Source organism: Eucyclogobius newberryi, unplaced genomic scaffold (genome assembly GCF_026437365.1).
Source record: "Eucyclogobius newberryi isolate DKJ021-1_F unplaced genomic scaffold, fEucNew1.0.hap1 SCAF_12, whole genome shotgun sequence".
NCBI classification, from domain to species: domain Eukaryota; kingdom Metazoa; phylum Chordata; class Actinopteri; order Gobiiformes; family Gobiidae; genus Eucyclogobius; species Eucyclogobius newberryi.
Window position 1 is genome coordinate 20759637 of NW_027315746.1, and position 24326 is coordinate 20783962.

A 24326-nucleotide genomic window follows, 5' to 3' on the forward strand; every position below is an offset into this window, starting at 1 on the left:
TGCCAGGTTGAGAGAAGCCAGAGACACGCTCGACACAGAGTACCCTCGTGGACGCGCTCCTGAAAAACACAACCACAATGACACCAAGCTTGTACTATACTCTTTGTGAATGTTTTAATATTTTGTTTGTGTGTCTGACCTGTGGCTCTGGCAGGTGTGGATGACTCCAGGACATCTCTGTGAATGGACTTAGGCCTGGGTTTCTTCTTAAGACTTCCAGATCGAGGTTTGACAACCTCATGCATGTCCTCCATGAGTTTCACCTGCTTCCGTCTTATAAACTCATATTTAATGTATTCACGTCGAGCCTTCTCCTCTTCTTTCTTTTGCTGCTCCTCCTCTGCTTTTAACCTGAAAAAAGTTAGCAGTTTACTTTAAGTTTCAGAATTGGACTTGACATGGGTCAATACACTTCATTACTCTGTGTACTGTTCTTTAGATGTGAATAATGACATCTAAAACAATGAATAACAAAGTCAAACCAACCGTGCAGCTTCTCTCTTCTGCTCCTGACCCTGCTCCTGTTGTTGTTTCTTCTCCTGTGCCTCTTTGTCTCTCCTGAACCTCTTCTCAAGTAAAGCTGCTCGCTTTGCCGCCATGTCCTCTTCTCCTTTCATATCATCCTAAATTTAGGGGCAAAAGCAAGATTTCATGTTAAAATGGTAAAATACACAGGTTTACTCTCTAACTAAACTGTTGAGTCTGTGTTCATTGTGCGTAGCTAGCCTAGAGTCACATTGTATTGTTTTTGATCATCTCATGGTTGAACAGGCGCTGCTTGGCACATGTTGGGACATTCCCATTTCTGCCTGCATTTGCCCTTCGTATAACATTTTTACAACTTTATGTACATGTTCATGAATGTATTGCTATTTAATGCATGCATCTGTGAACACTAACTGTAGAAACAATGTTCAGTATCAAGCAGATTTATATTATATGCTCATATTTTGTGGCTTACCTTGAAGAAGAATCCACAGCACATTTTTTGCTCAGCTCCACACATCTCTTCTGCTGTCTCTCCCTCTTCATCCCCAAGTTTGAGTTCAGACAAAGCAACTTCCACCAGGTCGCTTCGGTCCTCTTGGACCTCAGAAACTGGCTGATGCAGCACCTCAGTTGGATTTGTGGCCTCAGTTTTCGACAAACTCTGCACTGCCTCTTTGCTGTCATCCTGGGGTTGAAGTTGTGGAGTTTCTTCTTGAGTGCCTGCACTCTTTTCTGCTTCGTCCTCTTTGGAAGTTTCTTTATTGTCTTTTGCATCACAGTTTTTGATGTCATCAGTTTTTTTATCATGACCCAAGTAGGCAAAGGAACAGACCTGGGACTGGGTAAAGCGCCTGAGTCTGGGCAGGCTGTCCACTGAAGTGGGAGTGTTCAGCATTCGACTGAAAGGTGTAACCTTTAAGTCATTGGGTCGAGGAGTTCGAGGTGTCCTTGCGTGGAAGGAAGCTGGTCGGCGCTTGAGTCCAGAGGAGGAGCGGTTGGGAGCTTGGGGTGAGCCAGATGAAGACAGGTTTGGAGACAAGGATCCCACTGAACCACGACCTGAACCTCGGCCTGTGACACTGCTGCTGCGCAACTCCCGCAGCTGTCTGAGGAAGCAACCACCACAATGACACTTAATTAACAATTAATGATGCAGCTAGAAACAATGTCTTGTTGTATTACACTAGAAGCCTTTACATTATTTCAAGTCCCATTTCCCACACAACGTCTAAGGTTATAAAAGTATCGAGAAACGTATCTGATAGTGTGACAGATCCTCATTTTAGATACATACCTGTGTGGAGATGGCACAGGGGGAGGTATGACCCAGGCCTGCTGTTGTTGTTCTCTCATGGCCATGATCGTTTCCTGCTGCTGAGCCAGACGCTGCATCTCTGTTTGCAAAAAGCCGAGCGAAGTGTTCAACTTCTCAATGGAGCGAGTGTACTCGGTTAAGTCAGCTTCACCAGAAGCAACACCTATAAAAAAACAAATCATCAGCATTCAAGGAAATGTATTTTATATTATTTTGTATTGTGCAGGTACCTACCTCCTCCATCTTCACAGGGAGATTTTGGAGCTGCTCCATCGGGTTTGCACCGCTCTGCTCGTTCAATGTAGCTTGAGCCTGCTGAGTTTGGAGAGGTTAATGAGTCAGGTGAGGGGTTTTCTGTTTCTCCAGGGCTGGAACTGGTGGACGGGTTGACTCCTTTCCGTCTCACAACATTCAGAAATGCTGTTCTACCCATTCTCTGGCGATGGCGAGTGAAAGCAGCCTCCACCTTTAAAAAGTCATAACATTTGTGAATGTGTGTCAAGACCTACATTTTTATGGAGCCCATTAGAACTAAATTTGTGAACTACCTTCTTTTTCTGGGCCTCAATGGCTCTACGTTTCTCTTCCAACTTCATCCTAAGTTGTATCATTTCTGAAGCAATCAGGTGAGAGGGGTCTCTGGGTGTTGGTGTTACAGGAGAGGGCAACGTGATTGGCAGGGGAGGTGTAGAGATCTACAAATAAAACATATGCATAACATCTTCAATGATAAAATAACACTGTAAATGCTGTGAATCAGAAATCTAAAAAAGACAAACCTTAGAAGTTGGAGTTTTTACTGGATGTACACATGGGACATTTAAGTCGGAACTCTCAGGTGTGGTCCCTCCGCTACTCCTTCCCTCTAACTTTCTGAACTTTTGCTCTGCAAAGCTGGTCATGCGGATGAAGGAACTGGCTGAACCAGAGGGAGATGTGGAACATATTGTGTGGGACCTGGGCAGGCTGCGTGCAGGACTGGAGCTGCTCCTGTTAGCTCCTTGGCCTCTCTCATTGTCAACATCTGATTCAAAAACTCCCCTCCGCCCAGTGTCCCGAGTGCCTCTGTCCCCCTCTGGCAGTGGGCAGGACCTAATCATCGCCTCACAGTCCTGGTCTAAGTCTAAATAGTCTCTCAAAGAGGAGTCCTCGTCCAGGCTCTGGATGTCCTCAGTCCTGATGTGGATCCCAGTGTCCACTTCCTCAGAGGCGGAGTCATGCTCCTGAAGCAGGACTTTGGCAGAGCCTGGCTCCTCACAATGAGCTCCTGATGGTTCTGAGGGCTCTGTCCCATGGAGGTAGAATCCATCGCCAATCCCCAAACTAGCATGAGGCCTTTCTGAGTCATGGATAATCTTTAGAGCCTCCTCAATGCTTGGAGGTGTGGTGGGACTAATATGGCCGGTGTGGTTACTATAGAGATTGGCAGAGGGACTTTCTGGTAGAACTCCATTCGAGTACCTATCAACACAGAAAGATAATTTACTTCAGATTGTTCTTCAAACTCAACAGCATTCATACTGAAAAAAAAATAGATACAAACCTGCTTTGGTTTTTGATAGAGAAAGTATTATTTCGCCCAACTGGTTTATGTGGGGTGAAGTCTTCTTCCTCCTCTAAATGTTTGCTCTGACCATTTACAGCTATAGGCCCCAGGGAGTGGTGGCTCTTCATGTTTCCTTGGGATGCATAGTGAACTTTGAATGCAATGACATCACTGCTGACTGAGCGAGTCATGTGAAGGGAGGTGGGCTCACAGAGGGGAACAGGTGGACCCCCATCTAGAGGGATCTCAAAGGAGATTCCTCGAGAGGTGGACCTAGGTTTGAAAGAGGGACATTGCATTTATTTACCACAAATAACAACATTAAAAAACAACAAATGTAGGACACACAAAGATTATTTGGGCCACAAACCGTTTTTCTTTGGGCCAAGTCCCAACACTGCCATCTTCAAAAGACAAAGAGGTAGATCTCTTCATTACAACTACAAAAAAGTTAAAAAGAGATATAAGTTAATAAGCATCATCATTGGGTTAATTATCAAGACAAATACATAACACTGTAAATCATTTTATCCATTAACAAACTTAGTTGTTGTATTTTTCAACACCACTAGAGGGCATATTCCATCAAAACAGATACATTCCCAATAATGTATTTTTGATGACTCAGCTTTGTACTGTACTGACTTTGACAAAATAATGAGCGCACCCTTTTGCGAGACATTCATAGTGCCTGTGCTGACTCAATTGATCCAAGTTTAAAATGTGTTAAAATGCTTTGTAGTTGTGTTACTTACCCTCATCTGGGATCTCAGTTTCTGCATAGCTCTGTTTAACTGGGCTGGTCACAGGAGCCATATTTCTACAGGATACTTCGCAGGCTAGAGCAAAAACAAATACACCACTGAGTCAAAGCAATTTAAGAAGGTGCAACATTTACACACAAATAGAAGATTAATAAAAAGAAGCTTCGTGCTAAATATGTCACTGTACCATTTGGGTCAAAGACTCTTGGCTGTACAAATGAGGGTTTCACCACTTCAAACCACCAGAAGAGCTCAGCCATAAACACCAGGTAGTTACTCTAGACAAAAAAAAAGTATTTTGTTAGCTCTAGATATTAAACACTGCAATTTGATACCAACATGCATAAAGTAAAGTACTAGCTCTGTAATGAATGTAACACTACAATCAAAATATTATATGACATATTTGGCATGTCAGTGTGGGACAATAGTGTTTCATCGTCATCTGCCATATATCATGCATTAGACCTTTAGATCCTCTACCTCCTCCATGTGGAATGTACATTATTTAAAAGGTGGATAAAAACGGCAAAAGATTTGTATTGCTGTAAAATAAACAGGGCTCAAAGCCATTCATTTCAATGAAGTTCTAGTTTGTAATCTCTTTTTTTTGCCTTAGTTGCAGTCACTTGCCATTTGCTGTTGGTTTGGTTTGATCTTAAGTTTAATATTTCTGTCCTTCCTGACACAACCCTATTGATGTGCACTGGCCTAGATGCATTTTAAATTAAATGTAATCTCAAAAATACGGCACTTCAAGAAGTTTAAATGATCCACTTTGGAGAGGAGAAAACATCACATTAGTTCTTTAGTTTGTGATAACTGAATGGAAAAACACAACAGCAGTTAGATTCTATGCCAGATTAAGCAGCTCCATCGCTCTTTACTTTCTTTTTGTAAAACCAAACCACTGTTTAACTATTCACTGAAGCTTCATTCTGCAGCGCACACAATTCATAGAATGGGGCCTCTTGTTTTGGAGGAACGACAGTCCCAGGCTCACTCAGACTGTGACTTGAATCTGAATGTTTTGACCCACGCTTTGGTGCATTCTGTTTACCCACACGATCTGCACTGTTCAACCATAAGAGATGTAAAGATGTTTTAAGACTGTGAATACTGTATTAAGTGATATTTTACTGGATAGACTCCACATTAGAATGTTGTAAAGTAGAGCTATAGCAAAAAATATGTATCTAGACAATTTAAAATTACTTCCACTGCAAAACAAATAAAGTAACCTTGCACCTGGAGGAGAGATTCATTTTCAGGAGATTAATCTTAATTCAGTAAAATAGTCAGTTTTTTATTTGATGCACATGGAGAATTTGACTTATTTTAAGATATTTCTGACTTGTTTCAAGCCAAATATAAAAGTCCATGGGGTAGTAAATCACTTACTGCATTGGCAAATTAGTTTTTGTTAAAAAGCTATTAAATCCAACCAAGTCAAAACGGCTGAAATCCTTAATTCAAGTCAATTCAAGCAAGGCTGGATAATATTAGTCAGTCTCTACACAGTCGCTGACTTTTCCCTGCATTACTCATCTTTACCCGTTTGTAATTCCCGGTAGAACAAGTTTTTCCTACCTTTACGGAGGCATGAGCATAGAGCAAATCCTCCAGGCTGAAGTGGCAGCAGTGGTTGAGATTGTTGGTGCAGAAGTCCTGGACCAGCTGTAGGTTGTACAGACTGTCGGCCAAAGACATGGTCTCTTTGAGGCAGATATCTGTGAGAGCAGAGAGGGAGGGGTCACACACATCCAAACGCCCACACAGAGGAACGATAACGCACAAAACACAGGGAGGCACAAGATAATATATTTAGACTCATTTTCCCCCACATTATACAGTAAAATCAGATATCTGTGAAAACATCTGACCTATGTCCTGATAATTATACAGTGTTAAAATGTATGTTGCGCTGGGAGGGATTTTTTTTTTTTATAAATACACCATTTGAGGTCGACAAAACAGACGACAATATTGAATTCACCACGCAGATGTTGAATGTCATTGTTTATTAACCTGCACTATTTTTCCAATTCGTTCAAACTGAGGATTGGAAGCAGAACTAAACTAGAAATTCACATCTGGCAAACATCTGTGTGAGCTCATGTGAACTACAATCAATCCCATAAGTCAGTGCACACTACAGAGTTGTTTATGTTTGAAATAGTCTTGCCGTCACATCCTCCTCATGACCAATCAGAGCCCAACCCAAGGCATTTTTAGAACAACGGCCACAGGAGCAAGAGTGGAGAAACTCTGAGCAAAGACTTGAATTGTTGCTTGACGCCTTGAGTCATCTTTCCTTTCTTTGGGATTATAAGACTTATGTTTTCATTTGGAGGGTTTTTTATTTAGGTATAACACATAACGGTAAATGTATTAATTCAATAAGGTCCACAACCAGCAAAACATGTCCATACTGTGAATAAATGTTTCCTTTAGACTTAGCTTGAGGAGAATGGAGAGAAAAGCCATCATTGTAACATCAAACCAAACCTAAAAATGACTCAGTCTTTTCCCCATTATGTGCCATTTCTAAGGGAATAAATAGACTGCAGACTTGTGGGTTGTACACAGTGGGTGTGGCTGCAAACAGGGCCCACCTTCCAGTCTGACGGCCTGAGGACAGTAGAAGTGCAGCAGGGCAGTCAGAGCGCAGCCGTCTGTGTTGTCCTTCAGCAGGTTATCCACCAGGGGAAGCACTGGAGCACTTCTCTGCTGCGAAAGCTCTCTCCTGTAGCGAGCCTGAAACCATGGCAACGGCAGAAAGACATCACCTATGTGTCATGAAGACGCCGACGATTATATCCCCAGAAGCAGGTGAATAAAATAAGGCAGTTCATTTGAGGGTTCTCGGTCAAGCATAGAGCAGGAGTCAGACTCAACTGAAAGGTAATCATGCAAGTTACTGTAAAGCAAAGGCCAAGAGTAGCACTTTGTTTGAGGGCATTCATGACAATAGTTCCACTTAAACCCTTGTTAGTCACAATTTAATTTTACAGCAAGTAGAGAGAGGGCCCAGGTTTGTCTCAGAAGACTCTCACGACAACCTTTAACCTCTCATACACAATGACACTGTTCTTATATTTGAATATCAGAGTGCATTCGTCATCTTGAAAACGGTGCTGATGTAACAGTGCACTAACAATCGTGAGATATTTGCCATGATCAGTAATGAGTGATCAATATATTTGGGCAATGGGATTAACCAGGTGGATGTGCACAGGGGCTACATGCAATCAACAAAAGTCAAATGGGAGGAGGGTTGGGGCTGGGATAGGGTCATAGTAATCTATCTAAAGAATGAATGGACTTACAGGTACAAGTCTCCAGTACCATTTGTCTAGAGACTGAGTGGGTGACAATAGGAGACAATAGAAGAGGGGTTAGGCAGAAGGGGGCACAAATTAAAAAATTAAGCAAAACCAAACATTAAGTAACATTACTCCACCCAGGGCTATATCATTTTACTTGTTCTTACAGCATTTGATGAAACATGTGATAGTTAGTTAAAAGAATCTGATACATCTGAAGTAGGTTACGAATAGAAAGATCTATTTTGTGTATATTACATGTTGTTACATTGTTTTGTTGTCATTAGTTGACCATTTTCTGTCTGATGAGTTTCATATCTGTGACTGACTGATCAAAAATGAGCCATGGCACAGTTTTGAAAGCAACTGACCAGTGGGTTACAGTACACTGTTTTCCACACAAAACATTATTTACACTGATTTCCCTCACAACAAAAAGCCCATGACTACACAGTGTACAGCCATTTCAGAACAGTTTAATCTGCAATAACAAACCTTAGGAGCTCAAGACCAAAACATTCAGGGAGAGAGAATTGCGTTTACTGAGACCTGATGACATTTACCACCATTTACTAAAGTATTAGAACTATATTGTATTTACTGGAGGCTACCTACTTTTCACAATTTCTACCTTTAAACCCAAGTTAACAGGGTCGTGACCTGATAAGACAATGCAGCGTTGCATTATGGGTGAGTGCTAAGTGGTGGAGGACAGTAGCTGCTGCTGTGTGTCACATGGGCCTTACATAACTGTGAACACTGTCTCTGTGTCAGCGCTCCATCAGAACCACAGCTGACAATGGCCACAAGAATCACATCTTCCACATTATACCAATTCACACAGCCTTTTCTCTCTCTGCTCAGTGAATATTGTAGGATTCCATTGCAGCTTGCCCATATTAAAAATAAATGCAACACTGATTTGTAAGGGTGTCAGGGATGTAAGACTGAGAGAATCTGTTTGAGAGCCGCGTGTGTTTTTACATTGAGCTTAAAATAATTGAGCTAAATAAGTCTTAAAATAGAATGTGCTATTCAAAGAAAAAACAGACATCCATATCCATAGATCTGCTTGTTAGTGTGTGTTTACATGCACAAAAGCAATCTGGTGAGCTGGTGACATGTGTCAATTAATTTGTGTATTTTATTGTGTCATTTTATTACTAACTGTTGTATTTGGAAAACAAAGTGCAATACATCTTTCAATATAAAACATTTTCTCTTCCATTTTTGTCTTATTGGGGCTACTGGAAGGAATAGGAATAATTTTCCTTGCACAATGCAAACAATCTGCAAAACATCAGACAAATCACTTCTGATATAACTGTTTACACGGCATTTTAATACATTTTAATATAATAATTTAATATATCTGATAACCCCAGATGATCAGACACTGTCTAAAAGTCTTATCTCACATTTAGAACCAGCTTTACACTAGGTTTTGTCTTGGTTTTGTCTTCCATTTCCGTTTATTTTCTCTGTGTTGATTGTTTCCTTAAAATAGCACGTACTTTCACCTATATCTTAATAATCATGATTCCTAATTTGTTCTTACTTTTTGGGTGTTGTCCTGAAATGCAGCCTCTTTCAGCTTGTGCTCCTCCACAAAGATGTCTCTCAAGTGTTCATTTACCTGCACAGACCAGGGAAGAGCAATGAAGGTCACATTTCTCACAAATATGTGCAGCACACTCAATGAGGGGTTTGTGTCGAGGAAAGCAGACATTTGGAAACCTCAACATCAAAGTACAACCCTCAGCCTGTTAGCCACCAATGCTCAAAGAAAAACAACACTTCAGTATCAAATATAACTTACTGTATGTGACTACGGGAGTTAAAAACATCTCAGATTTTTTTGTATTTAGTGATGTAACATTCTGCTGAGCGAGCAGATTTAGATGGCAGAGTTGGCTAATATGTCTTCAGGGCTACAGACAGACAATAAGCCATGTGTTTTTATGTTTTTTGATTGTGAGTCTTTAATCTCACATGTTTATAGTGCCCGAAGCCATCGACCAAGAGAAGAAAACATTATAAGGAAAACCATGAGCAAAACATGAGGAAACCATGAGGAAAACCATGAGGAAAACCATGAGAACGGCAGGATTCTTTTAGCCGATACTGAAACCAAGAACACTTTATTATAACTGACCTCTGCATTTGGTCTTTGTTTATTTTCTATTAATTTTATTTAATTCAATGGAACAGCATGTATTACTGAAGAGCTAATAATGTAAATACACTAGATTTAGCTCAAAGCTAATTTCCATCCATAGTCCCATGTCTGCATGTTTGGCACTGAGGAGGTTTGAATAAATATTTATTTAATTTTCTATTTCTAAAGTGGTTTTGTTTAATGTGAGGGTCCATCGGCCCCTCAAGTTTGAACCAGACACAATGATCCGAGGATATGTAAATTATATTGTGATACTTTAGTGTTTGATGAAGCTTTGCATATATGTAGGCCTACACTCATGTCTATGTCAGATCAAGGGGTAAATTAAGAGTAGCTAAAAGTATGCACTGTAATGACCTTGTTGATCCAGGTGATGATGGCGTCCTCTGTGTCGTACGGCAGCTCTTGCATGTGTTCGTCGCAGAGCAGCGCCTCGGCAGCAGAAAATCTGTTGATGCAGGACATAACCCGTTCCACGCTCACCATCTCCACAGTGTAGGCCATCATCAGAGTGTCTATGAGAGCCAAGTGGGAACTCTGAGGAGACAAATGGATACAAGTGAAAATGCATGATAAAGATGTATGCCTAATGCCTAAATATGTTTTAATGGTTATTTTACCAATAGAATATATACTGAAAGAACTTTAGATCAAATTAATTAGTTACAACACAAACAACATGCTACAAAATGTATTGCTCAAAAACCAAACAATACAATCAACATTTATCAATCTTTTCCCATTACAAACAAAGAGAGTGTTTTGAAGAGTGGTCTAATTAAATTATAAGATTGATGACAAAATAATGCCACTGATATAATAAGCCTAAAGCCGAATATTCATTTGACCTCTTTTACATTACCTTAACTATGAGCAGAATAGCAAGCTAAATAATTAGCACAATAAAAATATGTACAAAAGCATGTTAATATGTAACAAGTTGTATTTATTTTATTAATTTGATCCTCAATTCTCCTCAAAGCAATTGAAAATGTTTCTCACTAGTGAACATAAATGTATAGACAGGACCAGGCATAAATAACGGCCTAGTCTACCAATGCATTTTGCTTTACAATTTTGAAAAAACACCCATTGCTTTATTATTTAAAACCATTACATTTTATAGTATACGAGTAGAGAGGGTTTGGCAGCCCTAAACACCTACACAAAGTGTGACATTATCCTGGCGTTTCTGATCTCATTCCAGGCCGGTCAGACCTGGGGTCGTTCCCTTCCTTTTCCTGTCACACTTTTCACAAAAACATGTGGCTGTTTGTTTATGCTGAGCTAAGCATCTATCTGAAGCTCAACACTCCAACCAACATGAGGTGCTCCTAGTCCTAGTGACTCAAGGAAAAACATGCAAACAACCAGGCGTCATCTCACCAGAGTTTTAACACAGGCCTCTATTCATGGCCACAATGACCAAATGTAATGGTCAGCCTCAAATGGGTGATTTTCAGATTCTAGATAGTGATGATGCCATAACCAAATGGGGACAGTAATAATGCATTTCATTTATATGGCACTTAATAATAATAAAAAATATAGCCGCAAGCGGCAATGATCGGCCCTTGCCACGCCGCCGCCGCCACGCCGCAAGAGGAGGGGGCGCTAACGCGCCCCAATTGTCCTTTTATTACGTCTACTGCTGAATCTGTGACACTGTCACGTCTTCTCCCCTTTGTTTTACCATTCAAAAAGCAATTTTATTTTGAATTCTTGGCAAAATGTGCGGCTTTGCCGCACAGACACCGTGACTCTTTGAATAAAAATGTGGATAACTTTTGACGGTCCACCCCTGAAGATGAGTCTCACCAAATTTCAGGTTAATAGGACTAACGCCCTGGGAGGAGTTTGTGAAAGTCTAAAGTGTAAACATGTTCTGGCGATTTCCCCATTGGAATAACATGGGAGGTTTTGGTCATCGCTACAGCAAAGCCATAATAATTATGACATGGCATTTTTTGATGGGGCCAAAATTGAGTTGTGGGTCAAATTTCATATAATTTCGCAAAACTAAACATTTAACCTCCATATAAAATATGTAGGGGGCGCTGTGGCCCCAAATTAATTTATTTCACTTCAAGTAGGTTTAGGGCAAAGAGTTTAACAACTGATTCTAATTTGACGGATAATTTCTGACGAATTTTTTCAGACTTTATCTGCGCAAACGGCAGAAATGTTAAATTTGGGAGATTTCTGAAATTCTTGCTACAGTTTGCGGCTTCGCCGCACAGAGACCGTGACAGGTATCAATGTAATTTGAATAACTTTTGATGTCCCACTCCTCAGTAGCATTTTCACCAAATTTGAGCTTTTTAGGGCCAACGCCCTGGAAGGAGTTCGTAAAAGTACGACGTTTGGAAAAACTCCCGAGTCATGCTTAGCCATTTTTGAAGCAATATGGTCATTTGGTTTAATAGGCCTCTCGCCAGCTTGTGGCGCTCGGGCCTAATAATAATAATAATGATAATAAGGCTGAGCAAAATAATATGTCTGTTTGCCGTAACCCGACCGACCCAGTGTGAAACTAGCCGACTGAAAAAGTTTTATCTGCATTTTGTTGAAAAAACGTCAAATTATTTTATTTTTCAATTATTTCGCCGACTCACCGACCAGACTTCCCTAAACTACACGTTGAATATTTTTATCACGCTTGCTATCCTCCTTCATGCTTACAGCAAAGAGAACACACTGCGCAGCGCACATGCGTCTGTAACGAAACAGACAGCGCGAAAGTGACGACAAATTGCCCTTAACAAGTTGATTTGCCTCTGTCGGTCCCACTATTGTGTCCATAGGACATGCTAGGCTCTGTCAGGGTGTTTTACCCAATGCATTCTGGGATTGACACACGCCCAGCAGCGTCATCACAACAAACATGGCGGCGCCCGTGTCCCCGCGTGTTCCCCCGCTAGCCTTTGCTACCAAATTAAAGGATAACGGCGGACAAAAGGTCAATTGAAATGTCTTAAAATCGTGAGATTTAGTCTCCTGATCGGGTTGATAGAGACGTTTTCCGTCATTGACTGTTGAAGCCTGACCCCTGGTGGTCACTCCGACTAAAACAAATGGCAAAATTTGGATCTTTTTTTTTGCCTTCAAAGTAAAAAAAATAAGAATTTCCCTACCGACCGAGCCACTTGAAAAATGTTGACTCGGGTTACAGCAAACAGACAATTTATTTGGGGTAGCATAATCATAATAATAATAATAATAATATTTAGTATTTAGTTTAATATATAGTATTAGTATTAGTATTTTGGACAGTCAAAGACACTTCACATTGCATTATTCATTCACACCACTCCTGGTGGTAAGATACTATTGTTGCCACAGCTGCCCTGGGCAGACTGAGCCCCTCAAACCAACATCAACACTCACAGACCAGATTTATACTAGGCAATGTGGGTGAAGTGTCTTGCCTAAGGACATAACGACAATTTGCCTCAAAGTCTCCATTGTGGAGCCTGGTTTTCCCAGTTTCTCCCAGGTCCGGACTTGCTTTGCTTCCAAGATCAGGCATTGACAAGCAGGTATAGCAAGAGACTGTTCCCTATTGGTTACATTATTCTCATGACAAATATCTAAAACGTAAATTCCCAACGGTTGAACTTATGAGGTGAACTATACTCTAGAACTGAACAATGATCTGCAACTTAATCTATCTAGCTCTATCTAAATCTAAATCAGGGGTGTCAAACACGCCCCTCAAACATTTTAATCCGGCCACAAAACATTAATTTATATTTGTTAATTTCTGATGGATATATAGTTTTTAATCGCTGCGACTTAAAGTTCCACAGTCCTTTGCGGCATCAGCCCCTCCCCCTGCGCTGCTCAGCTCTGCAGGAGCAAGCGCTGGGGGCTCTGAAGTGCTGATGCGCGTCGCGCACTTTATAGACTTCAGCAGAGGTCTGAGCGGGGAAAGAGTTTTGGAAGAAAAAAAGGAAAGGATGCGCTAAAAGTGGTGCTAATGTGGAGCTAACAATGGTCACATTTATATAGCGCCTTTCTACCGTCACGGCACTCAAAGCACTTTACATCAAGGAACCAGTCACCCATTCACACACCAGATGTACACAGACACTGTGGGCGAGTTGGGTTAAGTGTCTTGCCCAAGGACACAACAGCAGTATTCACATGAGGCAGCCAGTGGATCTGACCGCTCTGATTCTCAGTGAGGAAAACATCCAAACAAGTACAAACCTGGACAGATCAGGTAAAAACCATAGGTCAGAGTGTAATAAAGTATTAACATGAGTTAACACGAGTGAAGCTGCTGTGAGCTCTGACTGTGTCCACACTAATGTGACTGTGAACAATAACATAATTTTCACTGAGATCAGCTTAAACTATAAAAATAGTGCACTCATATTGAGTTTGTGCAACAGCATCAGCAACATGTCTGTGATATGAGCATTTCATATCAGAAATCTTAGCACAAGTCCATGTTCCTGCTGTGGAGATCATTTGCACGGCTGCCTACTATCAGACAGACGGACATATAGACTAAAATTATTATCTCTATATATATATATATATATATATATATATATATATATATATATATATATATATATATATATATATATATATATATATATATATATATATATATATATATATATATATATATATATATATATATATATATATATATATATATATATATATATATATATATATATATATATATATATATATATATATATATAAATATAAAAGAGATAATAAGAGATATAGATATAGATATATATATATATCATAATATTTAATATAATATATATTACATATATATTACATATAGATAAATAGAAAACCCGATGACAAGCTGGCACCTATCCAGGGTGTGCGCCACCAAAAGCCCAAAGTTGTCTAACTATAAACTAACTCACAATAGCTAACACCCTATAGGTATCCTTAGGGAAATATTTACAGATGTTTGCTTAATAAACTCCTTATTGCAGTATTGTACAGTTGTTTGAGTTATGTTGTACATAATAATATTTGGTACATTCCAAAAGTGGAATTCCTGAGACTGACACTTCCTTACCTCTTAAACATCAACACACATTGTTTTCGATTCCTTTATGTCCAGGATATTGCCGGATATTTGACATTGCAAACATTCCCTTTAGACAAACTGCAGCTGGATCGACACAGTGCAGAGAGATGGCAGAAGGGCTTGAACGCTCACAACTTTCAATAACAAACCTTATCCAACCGTGTTCATTTGCATAATACATGTTTAAGTAGTTAAGTAGGGGACTTGTAAATGGATGTGTTGCAGTGATTTTAAGTGTGTGACTGACATGGTCTGAAGACATGTGCTCTCCATACTATTGTGTGTGTGCGAGCAGAGACATGTCTAGAGCACGCACGGTGACAGTCAGACATTCCTTATAAGGAGAGTAACCAGCAGTTGTACGAGTAGCAGTCCCTTTACAAGATTACGCTCATGTTGAATGGACAGTACACATCAAAGGGTACAGCACAGCAAATGCATAAAGTCTGTAAACATCTCATGTGCGTGTCTAAGGAGTGCACACTGGAACAGATCTGAGAACGCCGCAATTGTTTTTATTGACCAACTTGACAACAACCTGTAGCACAATCTGACAAGTACGTCCACTGTCCAGGCTAATGGTGGCGGTGCAATTGTCCAGTGAAAAAGAATGATGTTGTAAAGTCGCCTGCACATAATGTGTCATACCCTGCCCCCATTTTCTTTGGCCAGTAGCAATTACGGCTGCAAGAGCAATCACTTTTAAATGTAATTAACCTTAAACTTAAATGTGGATGTGCCCCTGGACCTGCGTTTCAAATTTCACTAAATTTTGATACTAAGAAATGGGTATGATACTCAATACCGATTTCAATACCAGAAAGATAACTTAAATTTTAAAAAGACAATAGACTATATAATTCAAGACAAAATACTACTACTTTGTTTATGTCATTATGTGGTTTACAAGTTCTGATAAAGCTCAAGATTATTCTAAAACTTCAGGAAAGGTCACATTTTGTCCTGTGTATGTTTTTTTTGTAACGGTACTTGCCGAAAGTACTAGTTTAGATAATAGATTTATTATTGATTAGAATCTTATTTCTAGTACGTTTGACAACTCTACCCTGGACTTGTTTAAAATGTGCACAAAAAACAGAATTGCTTTTAAAACACAAATCACAAATCCAAATTGCTGATCTAAAAAAGTACAATTAACTTAATTTAAATATTGTTTAAGCCCAATAGTAATAACAGATCATTTTGTATTGACTTTCAAAGTGTGACTCTGAGCACCCGTCGCATGTGGGCGCTCTCATTTGTGCACCAGACATGCTCTGGCCCCGCCCACCTCCATGCCGCAGTAGTGCACATCACGTCCTCCCTCAGCATAACCTCCTCAATGTCCCCAGTGCTTCATGTCTTTTCCCTCCAACAGATGGTGGGAGAAAAGTGGGCCTTGCCGACTTGGTTTTGGCATACATTATTTGTCCACTGAGCCAGGCAATACGTAATGGGCCTCTGCTGATCTTCTTCCTCTTTTCACTCATCTTTCATTCATTCTAATGTGAGCAGTACTTCTCTTTTCTGGATCAAAGCCATATGGCAGCCCTTAAAATTCACCCCTTCCCCCAATCTTCTCCAACATGAGTGAGTTTTTCCTTTGTGTATATTATGTAGAAAGTGTGTGGTCATTCAAACCAAAACAAAGCCCAGATTTTCCTGCTTGACATTACACTGTCTACTGACTTTAGTGACAGTCCAGATAAGTTAGTCGACTAAGTCCTCATATAGATTACTAGACATTAGACAGCTGAGAGTGACATCAAATCATTAAGCCACTACTCCTACCTTAAACACAGCTTTAGATACTTAGTACCTCACTTAGCATAAACACATATTTTGTATTATTATTTTTCATTCAATAGTTATAGGAGAACGTCTGGGACAGAATGTGATACAGTAGCATGAGGAGGAGGGGTGCACTGCAATGCAGACCCAATTTAGAGTCAGCATAAGTGGACGCTCTAGCCATATGTTCAGTGTTTCCACTAGTTTGAGAATTATTGACTACATTAGAACATGCAAAAAATGTCCTACATGGAGTACCTTAACTTTATCATGTTAATAATGACATGATAATAAATATATGTGTATGAATGAGGGATGTTGTGGAAAATTGGTTCATTAAATGCTTTTCTCTAGTATTTTGTATTAACAATAATATACATAAATCATGATCATTTTGTGAATGTAAACTGCAATATAGGTCTAAAATGGCTTCATTATAGATCAAGGTCCATTGACTTCCTGTTCAAAATTGCAGATGCCCTGCCTCTTTAGTAGCATTTCACCATAGCAACCAGCTGATTTTCATTTACATGTTTTTATTGTTGACAAGTGCCTAGTGACATTTTTTAACCCTACGTGTAGGACCGGGTATCTGAATCTTTTTTGAATATTGCAAGTAAGTACAGAGGAGTGGGAGGAGATGCGGGGTAGGTGGTAAAGCAGGTATTTTCTGAGCATGCAAGCCTCAAGTGCAAGACAATACAAGGTTGCTCAAACACACATGAATAAATCAAAATACAACTTTGAGACACAAGCTAAATATGTGGAAACCTGTTATAACACAACATAACTCACGCAAGTACATTTGACATAATATGTCCACTTTAACTGTTGCCAATCCAGACACAAGCTGCTTTGGATTTATATTGATCAACCGGGCCCCCTTTCTTTTTTTTTAAACAAATGTGTATCTTAAAGAGTTTAGAGCGTGCCCCCTCACCATGTGTATTGGAGTATTGGTCAGGTCCCGCTCAGTGACCAGCCTGTCCTGGTCGGTGACGTACAGGCCTTTCTGAGCCAGAGCCTGGATGATGGCGTTGTGTTCCAGCAGTGGTTTGACGGCATCGCTGCGGAGGATCAGACTGCCCGCTCTGCAGTACAGCTCTGCCGACTGGAGGAGGCAGGCCACGGGGGGCTTCAGGTGCTCCTGGTTGTACTGGTCCCGATAGAAAGGTTCCACCAGCTCCTCTGGCACGGCATCTGCAGCAACAGAGGTCGAGTTATTTTAGTCCAGTTCATGATCCAAAACACTATCATTACCACTGAAGCAAGCAGCCTGCAGGATACCAGTGCAAATGTTGTAGTTGCTATGGTTTCCCAACAATAAAGAGTTCAAACAGATTGGCTACAATAAAGGGAAAATCTGAAATTCCCATTAACATTTTATTTTTAGCTACTACATTTCAAGGAAGTGTGTGGAAAGTTACAAGCAATCGAAGACGCAAAAGCAGGCTGTTGAACATATCGGACAGCCCAGATGGTTTTAAGTAGTCTTTTCAACTATTTCATTTTACGAGATTCATGAGATTTGTATTGTCTATGTACAGTTGAAGATGGCATTTTCCCCAGTTCAAATAACTGAAGTCCACAATAAATGAGTGACCTAGCAAGATGATTCTCGTCTGTAATCCCCGTGTTTAGTGCTACAAAATACTGAGGTGAGAAGTTTCCTTGACTTTTCTGAATCCCGTACTGTTACTTCTTGTTGTTGACCTGATGCAGTGACTCAGAGCTGCACTACTCATCAAGCCGTCACTGGCTATAATGCACACTATGTTTAGGAATGTGTTCAGTGCATTTCTTCTTCACTTCTGAATCACTTCACAACAAACAAGCCTGTCCTGCAATAGATATGATGAATTTATAACAGTCTGATGGGTTCCTCGCAGTTTGCATTTAGTGGTGTTATCTACCAATGAAGCGAACATCACAATGATAATATACACACAACAAAACACCACACTAACCTGGAGCAGTAAAAACACAGAAGGTTTAAAAAAGTTATTCAAATATCTAAACTTTAACCTCACTTAAGCTTGTGATTGTACCACAGCCGTTTCGCGGTAGTGATGGTTGGTACAGCGCCGCTGGCTTGTGAACTCAAAAAGCTATTTAAAGCAGCGCACAGATGTTAGACAATTGTTACTTGTATCAAATCACCCATCGTCTCTAGATTATAATGCCATAAAAAACATAAAGGTACGGACTATTCTAGTTACTTCTAGGGCTGCAGAATATGTCTATCTTGAATCAAAATCTTAATTAAATTGGTACAATGGTCAAGACTTAAAGGCGGTATGGACGATTTTTCGGCGATTTGAGAACGCAGGCGGAAGTGCGCATGCGCACTCCCCCGTGTGGACTGATACAACACACACGTGCGTTTGTTTATTAGCGCAACGGAGCGCATCGCACGTCTCGTCTCCCGTAGATTTCTGTCCACTTCTGCGTCAGCTCGAACTGTCTTTCTCCGTCTTCATTTTGCCCCGTACACTGAGGGAACTATATTATGATAGATCCATGCGCTTAGACACGCGGAAACGTGGGGACGAGCCCGACGCGGCTGCAGGTGAGCGGTAGGTGCGTTTTATGATTGATACGTGGCAGGACAAATGATTTATCCACGCCACGAGGAAATATGATACAAAATTTGCTGAAAAAAATCGTCCATTCCACCTTTAAGTTTAGACCTCTACAAACAAGTTCTGAAATGCATGAGTCTAGCTTTAATTCCTTAATTTAGTTTGCTTTTCAAAGGTCATTGCTCCTGGATGCGTTTCAAATGTGCGAACTTAATGCTAATTTGAAAACAAAAATTGCCACTTTAATTGATATTGCAATTACAGTCGTCAAAAGTATCAAAAATCAGATACTGATTTAAACTTCAATCCTAAACAGGATAACATTTGATGTTTGCTGATCAGTTTTAGAATGATTTTGATATTTTGTGTAGAAATTAATTGATTTTTGTATTATAATTTTGGTATCGAGATCATTATTTAGTATCAAGCCTCTTCCTTAGAATTTAAATGGATTTTGAAATGTTAGTGACAACACTGACTGCAATAATTGTTAAATTATTATTATTATTATTATTAGATCTTCTTTTCAACATTTTTTCAGGTTTCCTGGTTACTGAATGTTTCAAAAAATCCGCTAGGTCAACTGAAACCTCTCTCTTTGTGTAGAAGAGCGGAAAGAGCCAGGAAGTAGCTGCTACAGGAAAAGCAGGCACAAGACTGCGGCTGGACCCCCGGGACCCTGAGTCATAAAGGCTCGTGGATCTCTACTACTATTATCATAAACATGGAATAAAGTTAGACCTAAACACGGAACAAAGTTAGACCTAAACACGGAACAAAGTTAGACCTAAACACGGAACAAAGTTAGACCTAAACACGGAACAAAGTTAGACCTAAACACGGAATAAAGTTAGACCTAAACACGGAATAAAGTTAGACCTAAACACGGAATAAAGTTAGACCTAAACACGGAATAAAGTTAGACCTAAACATGGAATAAAGTTAAACCTAAACATGGAATAAAGTTAGACCTAAACACGGAATAAAGTTAGACCTAAACATGGAATAAAGTTAGACCTAAACACGGAATAAAGTTAGACCTAAACATGGAATAAAGTTAGACCTAAACATGAAATAAAGTTAGACCTAAACACGGAATAAAGTTAGACCTAAACACGGAATAAAGTTAGACCTAAACACGGAATAAAGTTAGACCTAAACATGGAATAAAGTTAAACCTAAACATGGAATAAAGTTAAACCTAAACATGGAATAAAGTTAAACCTAAACATGGAATAAAGTTAAACCTAAACATGGAATAAAGTTAAACCTAAACATGGAATAAAGTTAGACCTAAACATGGAATAAAGTTAAACCTAAACATGGAATAAAGTTAAACCTAAACATGGAATAAAGTTAAACCTAAACATGAAATAAAGTTAGACCTAAACACGGAATAAAGTTAGACCTAAACACGGAATAAAGTTAGACCTAAACACGGAATAAAGTTAGACCTAAACACGGAATAAAGTTAGACCTAAACACGGAATAAAGTTAGACCTAAACACGGAATAAAGTTAGACCTAAACACGGAATAAAGTTAGACCTAAACATGGAATAAAGTTAAACCTAAACATGGAATAAAGTTAAACCTAAACATGGAATAAAGTTAAACCTAAACATGGAATAAAGTTAAACCTAAACATGGAATAAAGTTAAACCTAAACATGGAATAAAGTTAAACCTAAACACGGAATAAAGTTAGACCTAAACACGGAATAAAGTTAGACCTAAACACGGAATAAAGTTAGACCTAAACACGGAATAAAGTTAGACTTAAACATGGAATAAAGTTAGACCTAAACACGGAATAAAGTTAGACCTAAACATGGAATAAAGTTAGACCTAAACACGGAATAAAGTTAGACCTAAACACGGAATAAAGTTAGACCTAAACACGGAATAAAGTTAGACCTAAACATGGAATAAAGTTAGACCTAAACACGGAATAAAGTTAGACCTAAACACGGAATAAAGTTAGACCTAAACACGGAATAAAGTTAGACCTAAACACGGAATAAAGTTAGACCTAAACATGGAATAAAGTTAGACCTAAACATGGAATAAAGTTAGACCTAAACACGAAAAAAGTTAGACCTAAACACGGAATAAAGTTAGACGTAAACACGGAATAAAGTTAGACCTAAACATGGAATAAAGTTAGACCTAAACACGGAATAAAGTTAGACCTAAACATGGAATAAAGTTAGACCTAAACACGAAAAAAGTTAGACCTAAACACGGAATAAAGTTAGACGTAAACACGGAATAAAGTTAGACCTAAACATGGAATAAAGTTAGACTTAAACATGGAATAAAGTTAGACCTAAACACGGAATAAAGTTAGACCTAAACACGGAATAGAGTTAGACCTAAACACGGAATAAAGTTAGACTTAAACATGGAATAAAGTTAGACCTAAACATGAAATAAAGTTAGACCTAAACACGGAATAAAGTTAGACCTAAACACGGAATAAAGTTAGACCTAAACATGGAATAAAGTTAGACCTAAACATGAAATAAAGTTAGACCTAAACATGAAATAAAGTTAGACCTAATATGATCCATTTTATAGCAACAACATGAATTAGATTAGAAGTTAATGAAATTATTCCACATTCATAAGGTTAATAACAAAGTGATTTTTCAGCGCTGCCTTCTTGGTCTTGGTTTAAAAATACCTTGATTGACCAAGACCATGTGACTCGCTTTCATCTTATTTGACGCATTTAACTTAATGAATACAGTACAAATAGTTGCTCACAAGCGTTTCATTAAAAAAACCCTGAGCTAGTGAGTTCTGTATTGGGTCAACAAGCATAAAAAACATGACTTAAAAATAAACACGCCCTGTATGACAACACTGAAGTAACGTGACCAGTTATAGACTTTATGATACTCCGACCCCAGTTTGACCCATGGACACATTTGCGACTCCAACACCCTTCTCCTACATGAGAAGCTACTGTCATCTTTGTTTTTTGGTCTTTTTTGTGTGTTTAATCTTAATGTTGCCACAATGTGTTGCTTTCAGGGGATCTATCATTATAACCTATAGAGTGTATGATTGTCCTGGGCTCTTTGTTTTAGGATATCAGAGTCTTTAGTGACCATTTTACCTTCCTCATATTAACCTTCACTGATCTACATTATTGGTCATTGCAATGGAACCAGTAAAACTCAAACATTCAATTAAAAATAGATGATATTAATGTTATATTATTTTGCTTGAAACCCCAATTACAAAGCAATAGGACTAAATGATAATATAAACTTATAATATATAAGTAGTTAGATGGCATTATGAGAAGGACTACTGAATATATATTAGATTAATTTTGGAAAGAATGAATAAGTGTTATTTTTAATGACAGAGTTTAAATAAACTTGTTAAAAAAAAGTATATTTCTGTCTATTAAACTAAAAATACTACAACATGACCAATTCAACATGTGTACACACTTAAGTTGAACTGAGTTAGTTATGAAGTTTTAAACATATAACTGCTGTTTATTAGGAGTTTTCCATGGCCCAACTCTTCAATCTAGGACAAACAGGACTCTGAGGACTGACTGTGGATCAGGGCCACAGTTCTCGTCTTGCCTCACCGGGATTTTAAACTGTGTCACACGAAAGACAGGAAAAACAACATGATAACTTTATGCTAACGTCTACCTGTAATGTTGAAAGTTCAATTAACTTTCCTTCATTTCAGAAACATCTTTTGATGTGTTTCCTCTTTGTGTGTGGCAGGCCCTTGGCCAGTCTCACTGAGTGCAGTAGATGAAGAAACAGCTGTCTAAGTGTTCATTAGAAGCTGAAGTAAACCTTTGGGCTCCAGACTGGAGTCACTCAGCTTTTATGACGCTGAGGTCTCTGTTAGATCACATCGACAACAACTGAACACCAGACGAGAAACGAGACCACAGTGAAGGAGGCAAACGAGAGGCATCTCTTAATAATGAAAGGTGAGAACTGTGACTGAACGTTCACAAGTATCTGCTGTGGGCCAAAGTGTTCTGATCTGGAGAAGATTTAGGCCTACAACACCCACTCTGAACATCTGTGCCCTTCATTGTGTATTAACAAAGAGCTGCCAATGAGAGTGAATCCACAATAAAAGTCTAAACAGAACAGAGTACACTCAGACATGCCTCTGTCTGCTCTCCTCGTACAGCTGAGTGTCTCTGTGCATCAGGGCACTGACAGGAGTCAGCCAAACACTGGGCTTACATGAAAGGCTTTGCAGCAGGGAATAATTAGCTAAAGCTCAGCAACAGGTTAAACTGAACCGTGCCCTGGCGGCTGTGACCTCTGACCTGAAGTCAGACTGTCATGTGGGGAAATCAATGGAAAGGCAGAGATTTGTGCATGGCTCAAGGATAATGACTTGTTTCCACAACACTATAATCCCAGTGAGGTTAGGAGCCACCTACCAGAGCCAAACGCTTTGGCCACGAGCCACGTCAGGCTACAGGAGATCTTGGCCCTGGTGAAGTCATAGTGGTCAAAGCTCTTGATCGTGGGCACAATGAAGCTGCGTTTCATCTCTCTGCCGTCTGCCGCATCTCCCATCTTCCCTCCGCGTGTGTCAGGCCCAGGACCGCTACGGCTGGAGGAGCAGTCAGCCAGAGGAAGTCCTCACTGCGGATGACATCCCGAGCAGAGGAATTCAATGCAGAAAAACCTCCCCCTTCTCCAGGAAAATATGGAAAACTTTACGCTGACGCACGGCGAGTTGGCGGATAGCAAATGGTCGGTCAAACCATCTTGGCTATAACGACCAGCTTCCAAGAGTCTGGAAGCCGAGGACAGTTTTCAGCAGGATTCCTGAAGATTCCCATTCCCTGATTTAAATCTCATCGGCGAAGCGGCTCGTGTACGTCAACCGCGAGCACACGACAGTTACAGAGACCAAACTCCCTGCGCGTCCATGTTTTCTTCTTTTCGCTCTTATAACAGTTTTTCCTTCTCTCTCTCTGGAAGTCTCCTCTGCGCTTTTCCTGCCGCACTGGTTAAAGAGGAGGGAACCCACCGCGCATGCGCCGTCCTCCCACCCTTCTTCAGTCGTTACAGTGTAACCATGGATCTATGAGTGTAACCCAGGAGGGGCTCGTGTGGGAATACACCGACACTTTACTTCTTTTTATTCATGCTATTGTTTCCATGGTTTTCTAAAGCAGGCTGAATCAATTTAAAAGCCCACGAATTGATAAAAATCACCAAAACCAAATTGACCAACAGCTTTATCCTTCAGCATC

At 39.7% G+C, this 24326-nt stretch overlaps 1 protein-coding gene across 2 annotated transcripts in view; it reads right to left on the reverse strand.

Annotated features, from left to right (window-relative positions):
- The window catches only part of camsap2b (calmodulin regulated spectrin-associated protein family, member 2b), a 25479-nt gene extending 1403 nt beyond the window's left edge, over positions 1-24076 (reverse strand). For both annotated transcript variants that reach the window (XM_072441365.1, XM_072441364.1), the window contains exons 1-18: positions 23502-24076; positions 17422-17681; positions 9977-10156; positions 8999-9076; positions 6730-6871; positions 5705-5844; positions 4302-4392; positions 4106-4189; positions 3721-3790; positions 3348-3623; positions 2584-3265; positions 2353-2499; positions 2039-2270; positions 1784-1967; positions 962-1595; positions 487-623; positions 140-351; positions 1-59 (exon numbers count right to left, since the gene is read on the reverse strand). The exon at positions 1-59 is cut by the window's left edge and continues 32 nt beyond it. In XM_072441365.1, coding sequence (XP_072297466.1) covers positions 1-59; positions 140-351; positions 487-623; positions 962-1595; positions 1784-1967; positions 2039-2270; positions 2353-2499; positions 2584-3265; positions 3348-3623; positions 3721-3790; positions 4106-4189; positions 4302-4392; positions 5705-5844; positions 6730-6871; positions 8999-9076; positions 9977-10156; positions 17422-17681; positions 23502-23640 — 3747 coding nt within the window. In that variant the 5' untranslated portion in view covers positions 23641-24076. The remainder of the gene's footprint in view (positions 60-139; positions 352-486; positions 624-961; positions 1596-1783; positions 1968-2038; positions 2271-2352; positions 2500-2583; positions 3266-3347; positions 3624-3720; positions 3791-4105; positions 4190-4301; positions 4393-5704; positions 5845-6729; positions 6872-8998; positions 9077-9976; positions 10157-17421; positions 17682-23501) is intronic.
- Between the last annotated feature and the right edge of the window lie 250 nt (positions 24077-24326).